Below are 24,397 nucleotides of genomic sequence, written 5' to 3'. Positions count from 1 at the left end.
TTCTATGTTTTGTGGGTGCTCTATGGTTTGGAGAAACATTACACAGTCAGATAACAATAAAACATAGAAACAAAAACCTCTACGGCACAATGCAGTCCCTTTGGCCCATAATGCTGTGCAGAACATGCACTAACTTTAGAAATGACCTAGGGTTACCCATAACCCTCTATTTTTCTAAGCTCCATGTACCTATCCAGGAGTCTCTTAAAAGACCCTAACATATCCGCCTCCACCATCCATGCACTCACCACTCTCTGCATGAGAAAACTTACCCCTGACATCTCCTCTGTACCTTCGTCCATGCACCTTAAAACTGTGCCCTTTCGTGTTAGCCCTGGGAAGAAGCTTCTAACTATCCACACGATCAACAACTCTATTAAGATCACCTCAGTCGCTCCAAGGAGAAAAGGCTGCGTTCACTCAACCTGTTCTCATAGGGCATGCTCCCCAATCCAGGTAACATCCTTGTAAATCTCCTCTGCACCCTTTCTATAGTTTCCACATCCTTTCTGTAGTGAGGTGACCAGAACTGAGCACAGTACTCCAAGTGGGGTCTGACCAGGGTCCTATATAGCTGCAACATTAACTCTCAGCTCTTAAACTCAATTCCATGGTTGATGAAGGCCAATGTACTGTATGCCTTCTTAACCACAGAGTCAAGCTGCACAGGAGCTTTCAGTGTCCTATGGACTTGAACCCTAAGATCCCTCTGATCCTCCACGCTGCCAAGAGACTTACCATTAATATTATATTCTGCCATCATATTTGACCTACCAAAATGAACCACCTCTCACTAATCTGGGTTGAACTCCATCTACCACTTCTCAGCCCAGTTTTGCATCCTATTGATGTCTGCTGTAAACCCTGACAGCCCTCCACATCATCCACAGCACCCCTAACCTTTGTGTCATCAGCAAATTTACTAACCCATACACTCCACTTCCTCATCCAGGTCATTTATATAAATCACGAAGAGAAGGAGTCCCAGAACAGATCCCTCAGGCACGCACTGGTCACCAATCTCCATGCAGAATATGACCTGTCTACAACCTCTCTTTGAATTCCGTGAGCAAGTCAATTCTGGATCCACAAAGCAAGGTCCCCTTGGATCCCATGCCTCCTTACTTTCTCAATAAGCCTTGCATGGGGTACCTTATCAAATGCCTTGCTGAAATCCATATACACTACATCTACTGCTCTACCTTCATCAATGTGTTTAGTCACATCCTCAAAATATTCAAACATGACACACCTGTGACAAAGCCATGCTGACTATTCCTAATCATATTATGCCTCTCCAAATGTTCATAAATCCTGTCTCTCAGGATCTTTTCCATCAACTTACCAACCACTGAACTAAGAATCACTGGTCTATAATTTCCTGGGCTATCTCTACTCCTTTTCTTGAATAGGGGAACAACATCTGCAACCCTCCAATCCTCTGGAACCTCGCCCGTCCCCACTGATGATGCAAAGATCATTGCCAAATGCTCAGCAATCTCCTCCCTTGCCTCCCACAGTAGTCTGGGGTACATCACATCTGGTCCTAGAGATTTATCCAACTTGATGCTTTGCAAAAGCTTACTGTCTATGCTCAAGCTTTTCAATCCACTGTAAGTCATCCTACAATCGCCAAGATCATTTTCCATAGTGAATACTGAAGTATTCATTTAAGTGTCTCTGCTATCTCCTCCAATTCCGTACACACTTTTCCACTGTCACACTTGATTGGTCCTATTCTGTCATGTCTTATCCTCTTGCTCTTCACAAACTTGTAGAATACCTTAGGGTTTTCCTTAACCCTGCTCGGCAAGGCCTTCTCATAGCCCCTTCTGACTCTCCTAATTTCATTCTTAAGCTCCTTCCTGCTAGCCTTATAATCCTCTATATCTGTCATTACCTAGTTTTTTGAACCTTTCGTAAGCTTTTCTTCTTGACAAGATTTTCGACAGCCTTTGTACACCATGGTTCCTGTACCCTACCATCCTTTCCCTGTCTCATTGGAACATACATATGTAGAACATCACACAAATATCCCTGAACATTTGCCACGTTTCTTCCATACATATCCCTGAGAACATATGTTCCCAATTAATGCTTCCAAGTTCCTGCATGATAGCTTCATATTTCTCCTTACTCCAATTAAACACTTTACTAAGTTGTCTGTTCCTAACCCTCTCCAATGCTATGGTATAGGAGATAGTGATCACAATTCTATCTCCAAAATGTTCTTCCACTGAGAGACCTGACACCTGACCAGGTTCATTTTCCAATACCAGATCAAGTACAGCTTGTAAGCTTATCTACATATGGGTCAAGGAACCTTCTTGAACACACCTAACAAACTCCACCCCATCTAAACCCCTCGCTCTAGGGACATGCCCAGCAATATTTGGGAAATTAAAATCTCCCACCACAACAACCCTGTTATTATTACACCTTTCCAGAATCTGTCTCCTTATCTGCTCCTCGGTGTCCCTGTTACTATTGGGTGGTCTATAAATAAACTTGAACTTGAAGAAACGGAAAGTGGTGTGAGGCCATCTTTGGATCAGCCATATCTTATGGAATGGCAAAGTGGGCTTATGGGGTAGATTCGCCTACTTCCGCCACTGTTTCTTATGTTCTTAAAGGATAACATCATTGTGTATTATAGGTCAAGTTTTCTGTTCAGATTAAGATGGTATCTAAAGCAATCCTGCGTTAATTGTTAACATTTTCTTCAATGGGTTAGAAAATGAAGTAGTATACATTTTATTGGCGCTTTAAAAGGGCTTTCACAGGGCTGTTTACTGGAGGAATGCAGGGACAAATTGGATGTGAAATTGATTTTGAACTGTTAAAGTTCAAGTAGACACCTGTTTTGCAAAGGTTTTTATCTGATTGTGAAAATTTCAGTCTCATCGCAACTTTGACGCAGTTGATCAGGAATTACAAACCAGAAGGTTAATATCCAAGGGTTACAGATGCTTCAAAGAACCAAAGTGACCCCTGCATGCTTGGCATTCCACTCAGTTCTGTAAAGGTTGGGAGTTACCTCTCAGAGGTTCCATGAGCGCACTTGAAACAAAACTAACTCGAAGTAGGTGGCCGACCTCTGCCAGTTCAGCTCCGATTGCTATGGCAATGGAAGATCATCGGCAGATGGAAAACCCTGAGTTTTGGCCCACATACCCACCTGCATTATGTTTGTTATGAAGAAAGGCAGGTGAAATTATTTAAACACACTGAAGGACGAGAGGGTGGGTGGCTGACATGCAGGTTTAATTTATTTGGATACCGACCTATAGACTGTAAATAACGGTGGGGAGGAAAGCTTTTTTTAAAAAAACGAATCATTGAACACCGAAGATAAAATCCACGAACCTATCAGTAATTCCACACATTCCACGTGTCCGCAGAATGCAAATTGGAGGGGGGAGGGAAATGAATTGAATTTAATCATGTGAAACCGGCTGCATTTCTCCTTCCGTTTCGCTCCCCCTCAGCTTCCAGGCTCCCTGGGGCTTTGTTCATCTAATTGACGTGCAGCTCACATTGTTGGTAGCTGGACTGTGCCACTTCTTTCTTACAAGGCGGGGGGTGGAACACAGTGCAGTTCAATCCATCTGCTAGACGCAGAAGAATCTGTTCATTGAACAGCAGCTTTCCCCAAGGCTGGCTTCCCAGTATCAGTTCACTCTCTTCCCCCCCCCCCCCCCGTTGCCCCCAAATACATCGTATCGTTTGAGAATTGTCTTGCCGGTGAACTGCATCGGCTTTGGAGACGGCGGTTTTCTCAGTTGTAGTGTAAGCTCGCCCATTCTTTGACGTGCCTGAGCATGTCCATGTTGGGGACATCGCACCATCTACCTGAAGGAGCACTGTATCCGCAATCATCAGCCGATCTCGCAGGCATCTGAACCAACAGTAACGATGGGTTTCTACGGCACTTTAAAAATGATCTTTTTTAAAGTAAGTCAACGTGATTGCTTATTGTAGAAAGTGCAGCAATTAAGCGTCACCAGAGTATGTCTATATTAATCTGTTCTTTGAAATCACTGGCAATAACCTATCGGTACAAAATAAATGCTAGTTGACTAAAGTAACCATCTGTCCTTCACTTTTTTTTAGTAATATGAAGTCTGAAAATAATTTTCATAACCTGTGGGCATCGTCCTCTAGAAATCACTAAAATCTTACTACCTGTTACCCAACTACTGCGGATAATTCTTTTTTAAGGGAACAGTGTTTAGAGTATTCGTATTTCAATCCTGCAAACGAGTTGAATTGATTTTAGGATTTTATGATATCAACATTTGATGTCTTCCTCCTTCCTACCTCCACACCCCTCCCCAAAATAGTATATGTTATGCCATCGCGGCATAATTTTCGTAAATGTAATATTGAAGGTTTATGAAATGGTTTGTTGTCGAGATACAGCGTAATTTTCTATGCCTTTCATTTACGCTTAGATAGTTGATCGCCCTATGACTTTACAGCAGCTCATTAAAAAACTGTCGCAGCTTTGCAAATAACTGCAAATATGCACGTCATTCGTAGAAAGGTGGCGAAGTCGCAGTGACAATTCCCTTTCTAGGGAATGTAGATCATGATTTGTTTGTTTTATGTAAGACAAGCAATAAACTGCCAATTAGAATTTGTTCTGAGCATGAAAAATTTATGGATTAGATTTGTCCTATACAACGTTAGATCTTGTGCTGCACTATGCTGGAAGAAATGGAAAGCATGAATATGCTATTAAAAATCTCAGATGGTTTCACGTTAGAGTTTTGAATGACCAACTCTCTATATTGCAGTCTTTTTCACACCCTTAGGTTGGAGCATCTTATATACAAATGTAATTAAATGCTTAAACCCCTATACCATAATAGTAATATCCTTCTCCTTTGTAAGGGTTAAAACTGGTATGTTATTGTTCATGTTAAAACATGATAAATTCCCATTTCTTGGAATTAAATAAACAGACTGACCTGGGAATTTATTTGTCAGAAAAATGCATTTGAGTGGTTAGCCACCTTTTTTAGCTGAGTGAATGACTCATTCCTTTGCTGTAAATTTTACACACTGTGCTGTCTTCATGCAGCACAGTTTGTATCTGAGGTCAGGCGTAAACATGCAATGACTGAATAATCTGATTTTAAATACAGTCCTATGATTAATTTTTTTAAGTATTTCTTAGGAAAGGTTGCTAGTCTGTTTCGTAATGATTTAATAAGAATAATTTGACTAAGTAAATTAATTTTTATAAAGCCAAAGATCCATATAGTAAATCTAACCCATGTTAAATACAGTGAAGCATTTAACAAACTGCAGTTCTTGGTACCTATTGACAAGGATTCCTCCTGCCGTTTGGAATATTTTGATTAAAAAAATAATTATTCTTTAGTAGATTATGAAAGCTTTATGTGCCCTAGAATAATTTTTTTCCCACTGTTCCATGTGAAAATTTGCCCTGAGCAATAAGCAATTGCATATTTAAAACTGACTTTTTTTGCAGTTTCATTAGTCTTTTTTAAAAGCCCAAGAAACTCCAGCAAAGCTAAATCTTGTTATGGTTTGCAAAATACCAGTGTAGTATATTTATTTCATCCATTTAGTAAAACTTCTTTCTGACTGTCTTTCATTTAGTAGATTTATGTAATGGGTGCAAATATACTTCAAAATGTTGTAACATTAAAGAAATTAACAAAACAAGCTGAAAGCATTACATTAAAGAGCATCAGATATTTTAACATTGATAAACATTTAAAGCCCTTTTCATAGATTCAGTATTAAGAATAATGAGATAGCTGACCAGTGCTTAACCATGATGAAAATTATCAAAATATTTATTTGTTAATATTTGTGAAAATGGGCAAAATAAACCTGGTTTCTTTATTGCTCTGACTACTTATGAATGGTAATAGTTGTCTCAAATTATTTTTAATAGTTTTTCATTATTTTTAAAACACATCTTTTCCTGTTTTAGATGAAGAGAAAATTGGACCCTGGCCCCGAGGTCCGATCTTTCTCTTCAGGGAAGAAACCTTGCAAAGGCTCGGACTACAAAAGGTACCTTAGTTGTCTTTGCTATCTTGAGTTACAAGCAGGACTTGTATGCTGCATCCATCAATGTTTCCTATTTACAAAAATAACTGGTCTCAGTTAATAGTGATAGATGTGAGTTTTAGAAAAGAGCTTGTGTAATAAGTGCACAACCTGAATGTGTGTTAGTGTATTATTCCTTCACTCTTGCATGTTGTCTAGGTTCCTTGTTGCCATATAAAGAGGCTGTGATGAGGCATATTCTTGGCATTAAATCCAAAGCATGAAAATTGGACTAATTTTTGCCTAATTATAAACTGGCAGTATAGGGCCACAGGGTAGAAATAGTCACATCCATTAACAAACAACTGCTACTGACATGGCAACATATTCTATCCCATAGACCTTGCCTTGCAGGAGATGGTTTCCATCATTTGATTTTCTCAGACCCATAGAAACATTTTAATTGTTGGCAAAAGAAATCACTTGTTAATGTGTTAACATTTTAACCTGTCATGTTCTCAGCTGTCAAGTTCATAAGGGTGCTTAACTGTAAAGCATTGATTAAACAATATACAGTATATATGCAGCACAAAATGGATGAGTAGAATCTGTGAATTAGATCCTTTATTACTTTTGTAATCTTAATTTTTAAATAGCAGTTAAATAGAATAGGGCTTTTCAAGAATATTTTGTGTTTTTGTGCAACTGCTAACAGGATTCTTGTACTATGACAACACTCACAGTGACAAATTTCTGTGATCATGAGCTTAGACAATGCCGCTTCATAATAATAAAATTTTAGATTAATTATAATGTAATTACGAAATCTTTGAGATTTGGTTTAAAATTGATAAAACAGCTTGGTAACTCAGAAATGTTAGTAACTTCCTTTTGCTTCAATGTTTAATTATGATAATGAGTTTCAGTACAAAGGATATGTTGCAATTATCATCTGAAAACAATAAACATTAGGGTTATTTAAATTAGTTCTGACTCAAAGAAGCATATTAATTAACTACTGGAGGTACTTAAGAAGAATAGGTACTTAATACCCATTGAATGGGCTCCTATGTTCCTAGGTGCTTTGCAGCATGTACTTCAAATTGATGCTGCTGGTAATATGAACATTCAGTTTGATAATGTTTGCTCCCACAAACAATGATTTGATTTTCTGATTTTGTTCTTTTATAAAACAAGGCTGCTTATTTGGTTTCTTCTCCACTGTCATCCCTACCCCACTCAAAAGCATTTTTGTCATGGGCAACGCACACAGGTAATTAAATTGAGTGAAACCTTGACCAGTTGAGCTCTGAATAGGTGCAGCAAGCGAAGCAAGATATTTTATATTCATATTTATCTTAATTGAGTTAAAACACATTAGCAATTTAGTTCAAATTTATATTCCAGCATTCCTGGGTGCAAATTTTTTTAATCCATTATACTAACTCAATCTGACCAGCATTTAGTCTTCTAGTTTGCCTTAGTAATGCAGCTGAGTGAGATTGATCAAGCCACAATACTTAGTAATCTAGTCTTGCATGCATAAACGAGATTAGATTACAAAGTCATATTTTCAAAGTGCCGTGCTTTGCAAAACACTTCATACTGTGAACCTCAGTTATTTCTAAATAAACCAGTTCTTTTATTCTCATCTAATGAGCAGATTAACTGTTAATGTTTTTTGTGGGGGGGGGGGGGAATCTTGCTGTGTGCAAATTGACCATCATACCTGCCCACATACTAACAATTCCAGCATTTCAAATTAAATTTACTGGCATTAGAGAACTATGTGACATCTTGGGGAAATGAAATGAAGTACATAAATCATTACTTCTCCCCCTTCCTCCCATCTTGTTATTTTTTGCATTTATTTTGAGTTGAAGTGGCCACAAATAAAAGGATTCTTTTCTGTTAGGTTCTAATGTTATTCTTGAACTTGGTCTCATAAAAGCTCAAGCTACTTCTTTCTGAGCTTCAGTTTGTCGGTGATTCATAAACATGAGTGCATTCATACTGTTTCTCATATAGCATCTCAAACCAAGTGTCATTCCCGCATCCTGGTCCATAGATCCTTTAGTTGTAAAATTTTCAGATCCCTTCCTTACTCATATAAATTCAATTCATTGAAGTATCTGTTTTTTTTAATATCTTAACATTATAAGTACTATATAACTGTTTACTTTTGTCTGCTTTAGCAATATGAATATCATTTTGGGTGAACAGGATGTGTTATGTGAAGTAGCTGAAATAGTGACATTTTTCTGTTTTTAACCTAAGTTTGCTTTAATATTCTACTTTTGCTAGCAGCACCACTGGGCTGGTTCCATGTTCAGCAACACCTACCACTTTTGGTGATCTGAGAGCAGCAAATGGGCAAGGGCAACAGCGACGCAGGATCACATCCATTCAGCCCCCTCCGGAACTCCAGGATTGGCTGAAAACTTTTCAGGTTCGTGTCTGCTCATGTACCAGTGTGTTATTTTTCGCGAAGAAATGTTGAAATCAAAGCAAAAATTATGCTGCTTACATAAAATCACTTGGGCTTAGTCCTTGATCACTACTTTTTTTGATGTGTATTAATGACTTGATATAAATGTGCAGCATAGGATTTCAAATTTATAGACCCAGCAAACTTAAATGTATGGTAATTGATGAGGTAATAGACTTTAAAAGCACACAGGCTGTTTGAATGTACAGACAAATAGTAGATAAAAATAATTACAAAGAAGTGTGAAGTTGTACATTTTAGCTGGGGGAAAACGAGCCATTGAACTAAGTAGCACAAATTTAAAGGTATTGCAGGAATAGAAGAGACCAAAGTGCAAGATGTGTTGAGAGAATTTTTACTAATGATATGGGATCTGAGGCATTTTATTTGGAGAATACTGTACCAAGCAGGAAGTTGTTGTTCCAGTCCATAATAAAGAACTGGTTAGACTGCAAGTAGAATTTTGTATCTGGTTCTGGTCACCAGATTTTAGGAAAACATGAAGATTATACAAAAGGTGCAAAAGAGATTTAATATGTTTACTCTGGGTGGTGAATTTGTCTACTTTAGACCTTGCTAAAGAAGGATGGGAATAGATTTCTTTATAAGGGGTAGAGACAGGGCTAAGAAGGTGCTATTCTCATTGATGGTTCAAGATCCAAGGGAGACAAATTCAGGGTGATGTGGGTAGTTTGTTTACTTGGGGAATGGCTGTGATTTAGAACTTAGCTGTAAGGGCAGTGGAAACCAAATCATTTGGGGTTTTAAAGAGAATTGTATTGAATTTTAAGTAAAAACAATTTTCTGAGTACAATGAAAGAGCAGAATGGGACTGAGTTGCTTGCTCTACAAGAAGCCAGCAGGGATTTGATGGACTGACTTGATGTACTGCTATAACTCTATTCATACTTTTATGTAGCATATATACAGCGAGTCTGTTCCTGTGCTGTTGTGTTCTATGTTCATATATTGTGCTATCAGATATTGGAGGAACAAATATTTCCATCAAGTAAATCATTTCTTATAAATATTCATTTCGTACTGGATTTGTGACTATATTTGAATAAGAGGTCAGTTATTTAAAACAGAGTTGAGGAAGAACTTCTTCTCCCAGAGAGTTGTGGAGGTGTGGAATGCACTGCCTCGGAAGACGGTGGAGGCCAATTCTCTGGATGCTTTCAAGAAGGAGCTGGATAGATATCTGATGGATAGGGGAATCAAGGGATATGGGGACAAGGCAGGGACTGGGTATTGATAGTGAATGATCAGCCATGATCTCAGAATGGCGGTGCAGACTCGAGGGGCCGAATGGTCTACTTCTGCACCTATTGTCTATTGTCTATTTTGAAGAATAGAGGGAGGTTTATTTGCACTTTTTGTTTGCACCTTCTGTAAAATATTATTTGAGATAAACCAGTGTGACTATGTCTGAGAGGATTCGGTATATTTATAGTTTTCACTTCCCTCTTTTAATATAACACATCTCAGTAACTTCGTCACATTCAAATTACATCTATGGAAATAGTTCAACTATGTATGCCATTCATGGGAAGCGGTCCACAATATTATATGAAATTTGCTTTAGTTTTATTCTTTAGCTCAAAACTTATTTTCCATACAAAAATAAACTGCAAATATTTGAAATGTGGGTGGGACTGAGGGTGTAAGATTATATTTTGACAGTGCATCAGTCCACTAAGCTTGTATTACTTAAGTCCCATCAGTGCAAATGAGAAGCTCATTGCAGAAAAAGTACTTGCAGAAAGTGATATCAAAAGATAAAATGCTTGTGTTGTCCAAGGTTTTATCCTTAGCCACCCTCTTGTTTCTCATTTGCCTAGAATCATTCATCCAAAAACTCAATGTCAGTTTTTTACATCTACATTAACAGTACTCAGTGCTTTCCCTCCCACTTCTTTCAACTTCCTCTGCTTTCTTCTACTTGTTTAAAAAAGTGCAAATGCGTTAAATCTGAAATGAGAGTAGACAATACTGAGGGAAAACTCAGCAGGTCAGGCAGCATCAATGGAAAGAGAAACTGTTGAAGTTTGAGTTTGTACCCATCACAGAACAGGGAACAAATTAGAGCAGATTAATTTTCAGTAGGGGAGAAGCTGGGAAAGTAACATGGAAGAAAAAGTGCATCTGTGATGGGAGGAGTAGAAATGTTTAACATTGGCTTTTACCAGCATATCAAGCTTGATAATGTAGCTGGAACTGCCTGGCAGGCTAGACTCTTGTATCAGCTAACATGTGAAAAGCTCAGAAGTATGGATAGAACAAAAGGAACTACTTTAATAAATTGAGGTCAAGTTGCTGTTGAGATCAGATAAACTGTCTTAGTAACGTATTTCTGTGGTTCTGGCATACAGGCCTATTCCTGGCAGGATAGTCTATGCACAGAAGAGAAAAAAGAATGACTGGAAGAAATGATTCTGATGTAGACAGGGTAGAAGAGAATGTTACTAAAGTTAGCAGATTTGATGCAAGTCTTGCACCATGTACACACACAAAATAGTGTTCTTCAAGCTTGTATTTGTTTTTGTAACAATATTTGATAACCAGAAATTTCCTTCAACTAAATAATGCAAACATAAGAGCTAGTCTTTAATCCTCACTGTATATTGTGTTCTCTGAAGATTAACTCTATCCCTTTCCCCGATAGCTTTCAAAAGCTGAATCAGACAGTTGGTATTTGAGCTCAGTGAGGTTTGGACTGCATACCATGCTTTCACTAAGAGTACTTATTTATACCTTTATAACATTCCAACACCCTTTCTTAGCTCCTAATTAAGCATTACTTAAATTTTAAAATTCCCTTGTTTTCAACTGTTTTCTATGACCCATATTCATCCTGTTGTCTACAATATTCACCAGTCCTGCAACTTTCTCCAGTCCTACAATCTTCAGGGTTTCTGCATGTTCTACACCTAGGTCCCTGATTTTCACTATTTCTTTATTGTGGCTCTGCTGTCCTCTGCCAAGACCTGAAGCTCCACAATTCCCTGATTAAACTTAAGCATCTCTCTATCCCATTTTCCACTGAAGTGGCTCCTGAAAACCTTATTAGTTGAGTGAGCTGTCTGTAGTTTAGACAAAATTGGGGCGGGGTTGGAGGAGTATTAAACTTCAATCCACACTTACAAGTGTAAAACAAATTAATCAGATAGGTGACTTAGGATGATTCTTGAATAATAAGCATGGCCAATACAATAAAGGCAACAGCGATATTTGAAAAAATATTAGATCAAGAAGAGTTTTGAAATTCCTTGTAAGGCAGCTGAATGGATATGTAAAATAGCTTGTTATCAGCTTAAGTAAGGGAAAAGGCCTTTTATTGTTTCATTACAGAGTAGTAATGATGGTTGCAAAACAGCCATCCAATGTCAATTGTATGGCTGTGAAGAGAGCAAATTTGTTTTGGAAATTGAATAAGGATGTTTTTTAAAAATGGGATAAAATAAGTCTCATAAGAACGTTAACTTAAGGAGGCAATGAATTGACAAGGAAACCTCACGGTAAAGAATGAGACTTTAGGGAGAGATCAATAGTAAAATGAACAGGGAAGTTACCATTATATCAGCCTTGTTGGTATTTATATTACAAAATATTAGTTGTGAATAGGATAACAATAAGAATTTAAGAAGGCACTGAACAATGCAGTAAAGCAGCCATAGATTGCCTTGTTCTTGCCAATTGACTTTTAGCATTTTCTGTGGCTTTAGCTGAGGCATATGAAGCAAATTGATAATTGGAAGAGTCATACCACATTTGATCATGAATATCCAGATCAAATATATGCTAGGTCCTTGCCAATTTAAATATATGTAACAGTTGTTCCTATTCAGCAGAACCTATTCATCAAAAGTGGAGGCAAGATCTTAGCTCCCAACTTCATTAATGAAGAGGAAAAAGGGGCCAGAAAAGAGTGTTGTGTATGGAGTAACTAGGATAGTGAAATTTTAATGTGTGGTGGTGGTGTGACAGTTGGATATTGAGGAAAATATAGAAGCTAACTACAGCAGTTTGATTATTGCTGGAAGAAAATGTATGATGTTGCAAACACCTGAAACCTAGGAAGGTTTGTAGTGACTAAGTTTGGTAATGCTCTATATCCATAGAGTAAATTATTGTACCATCAACTTCACAATTTCTGCCTACCCTAGTAAACTTCCTTCCTTGTAAAGAATCTGCATATGCCATTAAAATATTCAAAGATTCCACTTCCACAACCTACAGAATAAATTTTGTCACATTGCTTCCTTGGGTGTGCATATCTCCTTCGTCAACACCTTCTCCACATCTCCCTCAGAAACACGTATCTGGTGATGTTATCAGAATAGTCATGTTGAACCAACAAGCTTATTTGAGGGTTGTAAGTAGAAACTGTTATGAATTCTTTAGTGTTTGAGAAGCATATAAAAAGGGAGATTCTGGTGTAAAGTTAGCACAAAAGTTGAGCACTCAGAACATAAAATAACTCTTAGTTTGGCTCGATAGTATAGCAAAAATAAAACTGAGGCAAGATAAAATGTAAAACAGAGGAAAGGTAAAATGTAAAACCAAAAGCAACAAAAGTGGCAAGACTCATAGCAATGGAGGAGGAGAGCCAGAGGGAGATGAGGAGGCAAGGAAAAGGGGTGGGGGGTAGCCAGAATGGGGAATGAAGAATGGTGGGGGGGATGGGCTAATTACCGAAAGCTAGATAAATGTATGTTCAAGCCATCAGATTGGAGGCTACCCAGATGGATTGTGAGGTGTTTCTTCTCCAAACTGAGAGTACCCTCATCATGACAGTAGAAGGGGGCATAAGTGGACATGATGGAATGGGAATAGAAAATTAAATTGAAGTAGGTAGCCACTGGAAGATGCTGCTGTTTGTGACAGACAGAGCAAAGGTGCTTGACAAAGGCCCCTAATCTGCGTTGTGCTGCTCTGATGTATAGGGGTTCCACGCCAGGAGCACTATACACAGTAGAGGACCCTGATAAACCCGTAGGTGAAGTGTCACCTCACCTGGAGAGATTGGGTGAGGGAGGTGGTGTAAGGTAGGTGCAGCACTTATCAAGCTTGCAGGTATTATTGCCAGGAGGGAGGTCAGTGGGAGGGACAAGTGGACAAAGGAGTCGTGTGTAGAGCAATCCCTCTGGAAAGGAATGGGGTGGGGGAGGGGGAGGATGTACTTTGTAGTAGAATCCCATAGGAAATGGCAGAAGGTACAGACAATTATGTGCTGGTTATGGAGGCTAGTGGAATTGCATGTTTTATCATTAAACCCCTCCATTAACTACCATATTATTTCTAAATTGAATACAATTGCATCATGCTTTTGTCATACATGTGTGGTTGTTCACTAAATGTGGTTATTTTACTACTTTAGAGTTGGAGTGGACCAGAAAGATTGCTTGCATTAGATGAATTAATTGACAGCTGTGAACCTACCCAAGTAAAGCACATGATGCAGGTTATAGAACCTCAGTTCCAACGAGATTTCATATCACTCCTCCCAAAAGAGGTGAGGTTCTTGGATAAAGTTACATTCTAGATTAATTGGTATTCTTAATAGTTGCTGTTGCAGTATTGGCAGTGTAATATGTAATGCTTACAATTGAATGTGTAATGCTAATCAAAACTATTAATTTTTAGTTTCTGAGATGTGTAGCAGTGATACAAAAATGACAAGAATTCTTTTAAAAATAACCTTTGTTTACACAAGTAAAAACCACAGACTTGAAGCTTGAACTGTTGATCTCATTCATGTGTACTTTTACGACAATAAATAATGCTTACACAATCCTTTTGTGCGACAGACAGTATCCTGCTCTAGTATAACTGGTTTTGATGAGTTTATTTTTTATGCTCACCCACCATTTCAATGAAAATCCTTTACCATTGTAAAAAGATAATAATTAGATTTTTGTAACATTCTGCATTATAGCTGGCATTGTATGTTCTTTCATTCCTGGATCCCAAGGACCTGCTACAGGCAGCACAAACCTGTCGCTATTGGAGAATACTGGCTGAAGATAACCTGCTTTGGAGAGAGAAATGTAAAGAGGAAGGTTAGTGTATATTTTCTGTCTGATATTTGCAGCTTTGGAAAATATCAGTACTGCTTGGCTTGTTTACTCCAGGAAGGTAAATGAAATTATGGGTAGTAATATACCAGTGAATGTATGAATAATTGGTGCCAAGATTACTTTTTTTAAGGCAGTATTTTTTTATTTAAGAGTCTTCACCAAATCAGTTCTTATAGGTATTGATTATTGTTTTCTTACATAGGAATAAATGAACCTGTATACGTCAAAAGAAGAAAAGTGATTAAACCAGGCTTTGCTCACAGCCCTTGGAAAAGTGCCTATATCCGACAACACAGAATAGACACTAACTGGCGCTGTGGAGATCTAAAAAACCCAAAGGTACTGTCTAAAAGCGAATTAAGGAGCTGAAGATATGGGAACTACTTCATACTGTTTGCTACTTTGTATAAGTGGATTAAAGTGTTGATAAGGCAAATGAGAGTGGATCATCCAATCAAGTCTATTGACTGCCTGTGAAGCTAGTCTCTCAACGTTCTCTTTAACACTCACACCATTGAGAGCTGATTCTCTCATCCACACATCAACAGGCAGTCTTCCCTTCCATTTAGCAGTCTAAACTCTGTCACAGATTTTCAGTCCACCTGGTTTTTTGATCAGCAAAATGAGACAGTGGGAGGGAAGAGGGATTTCTGGCTCTGAAGAGTAAATTTGGCAAAAATGTTTCAATGTTTTTAAATTAAAATGAATATTCACAGTTCAACCGCAAAAAAAAGGCTCAGGTGAAAACTTCATCACCCTCTTTGTGTTGGGATATATTTCTTAATAACAGGAAAAACATTGGAAGCTATACTGCAACACCCAGTTGTAAAGTCCTATCTTGTGGCTTTGTTTCCACTGGTAAGTGAGGTAACACAAATCAGTCCACATGTTTTTGATTAACCTGTGTTGGAAGACCTTGATCAATTCTGCCCATTATGGTTATTGTAATTAATTGTTTCCATTAGTATTATGCTGCTACTGCTTGTATTAAATTTATTTAAAGATTAAACTTCCAGAAGTTTAAACTTCAGGGTTAAAATTAAAGGTTAAATTTTCAGAGCAACGTTTTTTGATCATCGTAAGCAAGAGTATAAAATAGAGCAAAACATAAAAGGAACAAAATTATAACATTTAATTTGTATTTATAATTCAACATGGGACCTTGATCTTGTGGCTTTTGTCAGCTTTTTATCTTCATCTTTTTTAAAGTCTGGTTAATAGATACACATACAGGAATATAATTTTCTAGCCAGAACATCAGCATCTAAACTGAGCAGTGAGCCTAGTTTGGAATATTTTCTGCAACATTACTGTCAATAATCTCTTATTTTGGCTGAGAATTGCTGTCAGATTATTTATTTCAACACAATTACAATTTTGTAAATTATTTACACACCTTTCCAAACATTAGGCATTCCCCTGATAACTGGATGGCCAGGCAGTTCAGTAAAATAATACCATATTGGGTGCAAGGATAACACTAATAGTCTAAAATAATTTAGTCAGATTGTCTCCTACTGTCAGTTGACAGGGATGCACCATCACCTCAATTTAAATCTTTCTACATATAATAAAAGTATGGTTTTTGGGAATCAAAACTTGTACATTATTAGAAAAAGCTGCACTTTTTCCTTTGCATTGACTTCAAATTAAATCTTAGTACTGGGAGAATTTTTTTTTCAATTCACATTGGGGATAGGGGATAGCAAACAAATTTAACCAGGACTGCTAATTCCATTGCATTGCAATGCAGTGATAGTATTAGGATTCATATTAAAGAAGATGTGAAGATAGACTTAAACATGATTTCGATCAGGTTGTTTATAAAAATGCACCAAATTAGCAACCATTTGAAAAGTTTAACTGAGTTTTTGTGTGCAGCTGGTGTGCCTAGAATCTTCGGGCACGAAAAATTTGAGTGATGGACACATTACTTTTGTAATGAAGTACAGTTAAACCCAATTTGTCAGTATATTAACTGGTTGTATCACAGCATGGTATGGAAACACCAGTGCCCCAGAATGGAAAATATGGCCCAGACTATCACAGATAAACCCCTCCCCTCCTCTGCATTGAACACAGCTACACGGAGTACTGTTGCAGGAAAGTAGCATCCATCATGAAGGACTCTCCACTAATCCAGGTCATGCTCTGCACTCAATGAGGAGCCTCAGAACACTCACCACCAGGTTTCAGAACAGTTATTAGCCCTCAACTATCATGTTTTTGAACCAGTGGGGATAACATCATTCAACTTCACTGTCCCATCACTGAACTGTTCCCACAACCTATGGACTCACTTTCAGGGACTCTTCATCTCGATATTTTTTCTTTTTTTTTTCTTTTGCATTTGCACAGTTGTGTTTTGAGCATTGGTTGTTTGTCCACCCTGTTGGGTGCTGTCTTTCATTGATCCTATTATAGTTCTTGGATTTACTCAGTATACCACAAGAAAACAAATTTCAGGGTTGTATATGGTGACATGTATGTAGTTTGATAATAAATTTACTTTGAACATGAATTATTCTTTCTCAGCAGGTGCTGAAAGGTCACGATGATCATGTAATCACATGTTTACAGTTCTGCGGTAACAGAATTGTCAGTGGCTCTGATGACAACACGTTGAAAGTGTGGTCTGCTGTTACAGGAAAGGTAAGTTTCTTAAGTTCCACCTATTACCTGGTCACTGCTTAAGTGAAGCTATATTTTGTGAATGCTGGAAGTCAGTTTTGATGAGTTGGAATAAGTTTCAAAGGAAGACCATTTAGCTGAGATGTCAACTACATTTTGGTGCCTTCTGCTTTAATCACTTTTTTGTGAGTTTTAATAATAGAACGTGGAACAGTAGAGTGCACAAAAAGAACCTTTAGCTGATGTTTGTGCCAACCATGATGCCAAATGAAACTAATTCCATCTGCTTGCACAGGATCTATATCTGACCATTCCTTTTGTGTTCACGTGTCAACCTTAATGTCTTTGAATGCAACCATCATGTCTGCTTTCACCTGACAGCACAATGCAGGCACTCCCCATCTAACAAAAAAAACAAACGTGCCACACACGTCTCCCTTAAACTTTTCCTTTTTCACCTTAAAGGCATCCACTCTAGTGTTTAATATTTCTACCATAGAGAAAACCTACAGCACAATACAGGCCCTTCGGCCCATGAATTTGTGCTGAACATGTCCCTACCTTAGAAATTACTAGGCCTCTATATTTATAGCCCTCTATATTTCTAAGCTCCATGTACCTATTCAAAAATCTATTAAAAGACTCTATCGTATCTGCCTCCACCACCGTTGCCGCCAGCCCATTCCATGCACTCGCCACTCTGAGTAAAAAAAAACTTGCCCCTGACATCTCCTCTGTACCCACTCCCCAGCACCTTAAACCTGTGTCCTCTTGTGGCAACCATTTCAGCCTGGGGGAAAATGTCTCTGACTATCCACACGATCAATGCCTCTCATCAACTTATACACCTCTATCAGGTCACCTCTTATCCTCCATTGCTCCAGGGAGAAAAGGCTGAGTTCACTCAACCAATTCTCATAAGGCATGTGCCCTAGTTCAGGCAACATCTTTGTAAATCTCTGCACCCTTTCTATGGCTTCCACATCCTTCCTGTAGTGAGGCGACCAGAACTGAGGACAGTACTCCTAATGGGGTCTGACCAGGGTCCTATGTAGCTGCAACATTACCTCTTGACTCCTAAATTCAATTCCACAATTAATGAAAGCCAATACACCATATGCCTTCTTAACCACTGAGTCAACCTGCGCAGCTGCTTTGAGCATCCTATGGACTCAGACCCCAAGATCCCTCTGATCCTCCACTCTGCCAAGAGTCTTACCATTAATGCGATATTCTGCCATCATATTTGACCTACCAAAATGAAGCACTTCACACTTACCTGGGTTGAACTCCATCTGCCACTTCTCAGCCCATTTTTGCATCCTATCAATGTCCCACTGTAACCTTTGACAGCCCTCCATACAATCCACAACACCTCCAACCTTTGTTGTTAGCAAACTTACTAACCCATCCCTCCACTTCCTCATCCAGGTCATTTATAAAAATCAAGAAAAATAAGGGTCCCAGAACAGAGCCCTGAGGCACGCCACTGGTCACCGACCTCCATGCAGAATATGACCCGTCTACAACCACTTTTTGCCTTCTGTGGGCAAGCCAGTTCTGGATCCACAAAGCAGGGTCCCCTTGGATCCCATGCCTCCTTACTTTCTCAATAAGTCTTGCATGGGGTACCTATCAAATGCCTTGCTGAAATCCATATACACTACATCTGCTCTTCCTTCATCAATGTGTTTAGCCACATCCTCAAAAAATTCAGTCTAGCTCGTAAGGCACGACCTGCCCTTGACAAAGCTATGCTGACTATTCCTAATCATATTATACCTCTCCAAATGATCATAAATCCTGCCTCTCAGGATCTTCTCCATCAGCTTACTGAGGTAAGACTTACTGGTCTATACCTTACCCTGGGAAGATTCTGATTACCTGTCATATTTATGCCCCTCCAGAATAAACAAACTCAAGTTCGTCCAACAGCTCATTATAGTGAATACTGTAATGCAGGTGGCATCATGGTGAGCCTTCTCTGAACCCTCTCAAGCCTTTTGTAAAAGAGCAGCCAGAATGGAACACAATACTCCAAATGCAATCAAACCAAGTTTCATACAGCTACAACATGACTTCCTGATTCATATACTTAATGTTTTGACCAGTTAAGGTAGGCATATCAAAAGCCTTTTGTTTAAGCACCCTGTCAGCACAGTTTGCCACCTTCAGGGAGCTAAGGACTTGGATCACAAAGATTCCTCAGTGCATCAGCAGTCCTACAGTCCTATCATTTGTACGTTCCTCCTGTGTTCGATCCTCCCCCCCCCCCCCCCCCCCAAGTGCAACATCTCGTAGTTGGCTGGATCAAACTCTATCTGCCATTTCTCCAACCATATCTTCATTTGATCTATAACCTGCTGAAAACTTGCGTTCTTCATTATCCACAAATGCACCAATTTTTGTATAATCAGCAAATTTAGTATTCCAGCTACATTTTCACTAAAGTCGTTCATATATGTCATAAACAAGAGATCCCAATGCTGATCCCTGCAGAACACATTGGTCGCATACTTCTAGTCAGAATAATAGCACTCTGCCACAACCCTCATCTTCTCTGGTCAAGCCAGTTTTAAATCTAGTGTATCAAGTCATTGTGGATCCTATGAATCTTCATCTTCTGGATCAGCCTACCAGGAGGAATCTTGTTAGATACCTTACTAAAAATCTATGTTGTTAATATCCACTTCCCTACCCTTGTCAGTTATTGTCACCTCAAACAAAAACTCGAGTTTGTAAGACAGGATCTGCTTCACAACCATGCTGATTATCGCTAATAAGGCCACATGTTTACAAATGTGAGTAAATTCTATCCCCATGAGCCCCCTCTAATAGCTTTCCAACCACTGATACAAGGCTCACTGACCTTTAATAGGAAGCTGATGTAAAGTTAGAATTCAGTGCACAAATTTCTCTAATTTTGAAAATTAATTTTGTTTCCTTTTGCTCATAACTACGTTTTGTAGCTTGACTGTCAAGAAAAATGGGAAGGCATAAATTGATTTTTTTTAAATCCCCTGCTTGATTAATCTTCTTTCCCTCCCCCACCCCCACCCCTTGGTGCTAAAACTGCCTGCATATTAGCATTATACTGTTTCTAAAATTCAGCTCAAATGAAGTTCAACTTTAATTGTTGTTCAACTATGCATGAATACCCGTGAATGTAGCCAAACTAAACAGCATTCCTCTGAGGCCTAGGTGCAAAAGCATTGTGCCATCAGTCATGCACAACAAAAGGTGCATTAGTAATAGCAATAACAGTCACACAAAAAATAGTCAACGAGTCAAATTTTGTGTGCTGAATACTTTGCATAAATACTGCAAGTACATTTTTCACGCAAATGAAATATGACAAGTTTAACCATGTGATTTTTTTTAATGGACACTTTATTTGGCTGAAGTAAAATTCAGAGCATATTCTCCTTGTGTAGAGGCAGATACTGACCTTTAAAGTATTACTTTAACCACTTATGATCTATGGTGTTTATTTATCCGTTCATTTATCCTCAGATTGTTTTGCTAGTCTCTTGCATCCAGTGTGATTGAAGATAAGTAGATTTCCTATTCTTTAGTTTTCCAAACAGAAGCATTAAGGTATCATAATGAAACGGCTACGGAAAAGCAAATGAAAATTTATTTAGAATTTAACTTTCAAGCAAATTATAGCAACTCCATTACTTGGTTATTTCCTATTTATTTAGTGTTTACGAACATTAGTAGGGCACACTGGTGGTGTCTGGTCGTCACAGATGAGAGGCAATATCATCATCAGTGGATCAACTGATCGAACATTGAAAGTATGGAATGCAGATTCAGGAGAATGTATTCACACGTTATATGGTCACACCTCCACTGTGCGTTGCATGCACCTTCATGAAAATAGGTAAGATTCTGCTTCAAATTATAGAATATTCCAAATTGTATTGGTGTTAATTAGGAGGATTCTCTGACGTGTTCATTATAATTTGAAGCAATCTGGCATACTCACTGCTTGGCTAAATTGATAATAGATAAATATGATCTAAGAGCTGCACCTCTTGTTTATCATTTCAGAGTTGTGAGCGGTTCTCGAGATGCCACTCTTCGTGTTTGGGATATTGAAACAGGACAATGCTTGCATGTGTTGATGGGACACGTAGCAGCAGTGCGATGTGTACAGTACGATGGACGAAGAGTTGTTAGTGGGGCATATGATTTCATGGTTAAGGTGTGGGATCCTGAAACAGAAACTTGCCTGCATACGTTACAGGGACACACCAACAGAGTCTATTCATTGCAGGTGAGAAACTGGAGACATTTTAATATTTTCCCTTTTTAAATGTTTTTGTTTGTCTGCTACAGCAAAAGAAAAATGTATTATTATTCAACAGGATGTGTTGAGCTACACATGACTAATCATTTATATAAATGCAAGGCAGCTTGACATCTGGATGCTTTATTGTTCAATGAATTTGATAACCTATTTTTTTATTGAAGTATTATTCTGCAATGCCAGGCACAGAAGACAGATCAGCTACCTGATCTGACTTGTGCATGGAAAGCAGGAAAGAGTTGGAATTTAACTTGTGGATGGGTAAATTGACATTAGAGCTCGAGCTGAAAGCTGTGTAACCTGCCCAATTCTGCTCAGCTTTGAAGAAGTTGACTAGCCAGCACTGCAATGATGCACAGGTTTTGGGAGGGTAAGGGAAGTATGCAGTTATTGTTGGGGAGACTGGCATTAAGACAGTGCTCTGAAGTTTCAGTAGGGGGTCATGGGAGATAGTTTGAGGTGATTGTTGGGGGGGGGGGCTCAATTGGTACAGAGCAAAGAAGATTCCTGTTGCTTAATAACTTGCGGATTGGTAATGCAAAATTAAGATCCCATCTCCTGGGAGTAGCTTACAACAGGCAGCTGCAAAGTAGTCTCTTGATGACCTTCAGCTCATTCAAGAGAATAAGGAGGTGTTAGACAGGAAATGGTCACCCCTGAGTTGCAGGAGGCAAGTACCTGGGTGTCTGACAGGAGTGGGAAAGGGCAGAGATACCCTGTGTAGAGTACCCCTGTGACCTTCTCCCTCAATAATAAATATACAACTTCAGATACATTGGAGGGGTCAGGGGTGGGGGGTGGAGCTGAACTGACCAGATCTCTAGCACTGAGTCTGGTTCTTTGGCTTAGAAAGGAGGTGGGAAGAAGATGAGTGCAATAGTAATGGGGTATTCCATAATTAGAGGAGCAGAAAGCAGATTCTGTGGGCAAGCAAATGTCATCCAGATGGTATTTGCCTCTCAGGTGCCAGGGTCAGGGATAGCTCTGATCGGGTCCGTGGTTTCTAAAGGGGGAGGATGAACAGCCTGAAGTCATGGTACATATTGGTACTAATAACATGGATAAGTAAAAGGTGTGGAGGTCTTGAAGTGCAAATATAGGGAGTTGGGCAGAAAGCTGAAAAGCAGGACCTCACTGGATTGCTGCCTGTGCCATGTGTCAGTGAGGGTAAGAATAGGATGATTTGGCAGATGACTGGGTCGCTGAAGAATTTGTGTGGGGGAAGGGTTTCAGGTTTCTAGATCATTGGGGATCCCTGCTGGGATAGGTGTGACCTGTGCAAAAGAGACAGGTTACACCTGAAACCAAGAGGAACCAATATCGTTGTGGAAAGGTTTGCTAGAGCTTTTGGGAAGAGTTTAAAGTAATTTGGCAAGGGGACTGGGAACCAGAGTAATAGAGCTAAGGATGGGGCAGTTGGTATATAACTAAATGCAGTAGGTTTGTGAGAGGAAGAACAGGCAGAGGCTGAGGCAAATTTGCAGTCAGTGGGATGGGTTACACCTATAATGGGAGTAAAATCAAAAAATATGACAACAGGACTGAAGTCGGTCTACTTGAATGCACACAGTTGACAAAATAAGGTAGCTGATCTTGTAGCGTGGTTAGAGATTGACAAGTTTGATGTAGAATGTATCTCTGTGTTGTGGCTGAAAGAAGGTGATAGTTGGGAGCTTAACATCTAGAATACACATTGTATTGAAAGGACAGATGGGTAGGCATAGGAGGTGGTGTGTCTGTTGGTTTAAAAAATGAAATCAAATACTTAAGAGGTGACAAAGATGTAGAATTATTGTGGGTAGAGTTAAGAAACTGCAAGTGTAGTGTTCTCGCTCGGGTGTAACGGAACGCCGAACTAAACACCGAGTTAAACCTTTGTCAATGACAACAGGATCACAGTAAGATTAACCGTTTACTGTTCACTCTTCCTCATTAACGTATGGTGAAAACTGTTGATAAAACAATACAAGATTTGTACAGCATTTGTTTCCTTCTTGATACTACATTTACATCGTAAATACTTGCAAAGGTAAAACTACAACAACTACATTACATTAAAGTGCAGCATACAGTCAGAATCTACCTACGCCATTGACTGCTTTAAATACACTTCAACACAAACTATCCGCAACTCATTAACTAACGAAAACATAAACCTTATCGACCATCGTTACTTTTAACAGGATCGGCGTTAACATTTTAATTCAACATATCGATTATCTCATGACTTATAGCGTTGCTCTCACTATGTTTCTGGTGCGTAGAAAGAAAACTTTACTGCGCTGGACTCGCACATGTCTCGCCCCCACCTTCCTGTTTGAAATCAAATACTTAGAGGTGACAAAGATGTAGAATTATTGTGGGTAGAGTTAAGAAACTGCAAGGGTAAAAAGACCCTGATAGAAATTACATACAGGGCTCTGAACAGTAGCCGGGATGCGAGCTACAAGTTACAACAGAAAATAGAAATGACTTTTTTTTTAAAAAGGCAATGTTGCAATAGTTGAGGGAAATTTCACTAAGCAGCTAGATTGAGAAGATCTGGTTTGTGCTGGATCCCAATAGGTAGAATACCATTGATAGGGCTTTTTAGAGCAGCTTGAGCCCAATAGCAGAACAGCAGTTCTGGGCTGGGTGTTTTTATGACCCAGATTTGATTAGAGAGCTTAAGGTAAAGGAACCTTTAGGAGTGATCATAATATAATAGAATTCGCCCTGTAGTTTGAGAAGAAGCTAAAATTGGATGTATCGGTATTACAAAGGAGTAAAGAGAATTAAAGGCATGAAAGAGGAGCTGGCCAAAGTTGATTGGAAGGGAACACTAGCAGGGATGACAGCAATGGCTGGTGTTTC

The 24,397-nt window shown here is 38.8% G+C and overlaps 1 protein-coding gene across 8 annotated transcripts in view; it reads left to right on the top strand.

Annotated features, from left to right (window-relative positions):
• The window catches only part of fbxw7 (F-box and WD repeat domain containing 7), a 316,690-nt gene that overhangs the window by 279,191 nt on the left and 13,102 nt on the right, over positions 1-24,397 (top strand). For 2 of the 8 annotated variants that reach the window (XM_059965037.1, XM_059965038.1), the window contains exons 3-10: positions 5,972-6,054; positions 8,335-8,479; positions 13,899-14,033; positions 14,457-14,580; positions 14,801-14,937; positions 17,134-17,250; positions 20,934-21,115; positions 21,286-21,511. In XM_059965037.1, coding sequence (XP_059821020.1) covers positions 5,972-6,054; positions 8,335-8,479; positions 13,899-14,033; positions 14,457-14,580; positions 14,801-14,937; positions 17,134-17,250; positions 20,934-21,115; positions 21,286-21,511 — 1,149 coding nt within the window. Of the gene's footprint in view, positions 1-3,421; positions 3,955-5,971; positions 6,055-8,334; positions 8,480-13,898; positions 14,034-14,456; positions 14,581-14,800; positions 14,938-17,133; positions 17,251-20,933; positions 21,116-21,285; positions 21,512-24,397 lie in introns of those variants that run through there. The other 6 variants (XM_059965040.1, XM_059965041.1, XM_059965042.1 and 3 more) reach the window with 6 other exon arrangements.

This window comes from Hypanus sabinus, chromosome 3 (genome assembly GCF_030144855.1).
Source record: "Hypanus sabinus isolate sHypSab1 chromosome 3, sHypSab1.hap1, whole genome shotgun sequence".
NCBI classification, from domain to species: Eukaryota; Metazoa; Chordata; class Chondrichthyes; order Myliobatiformes; family Dasyatidae; genus Hypanus; species Hypanus sabinus.
Note: the sequence above shows the minus strand (reverse complement) of the source record. Positions and strands in the feature narration are given on the sequence as shown.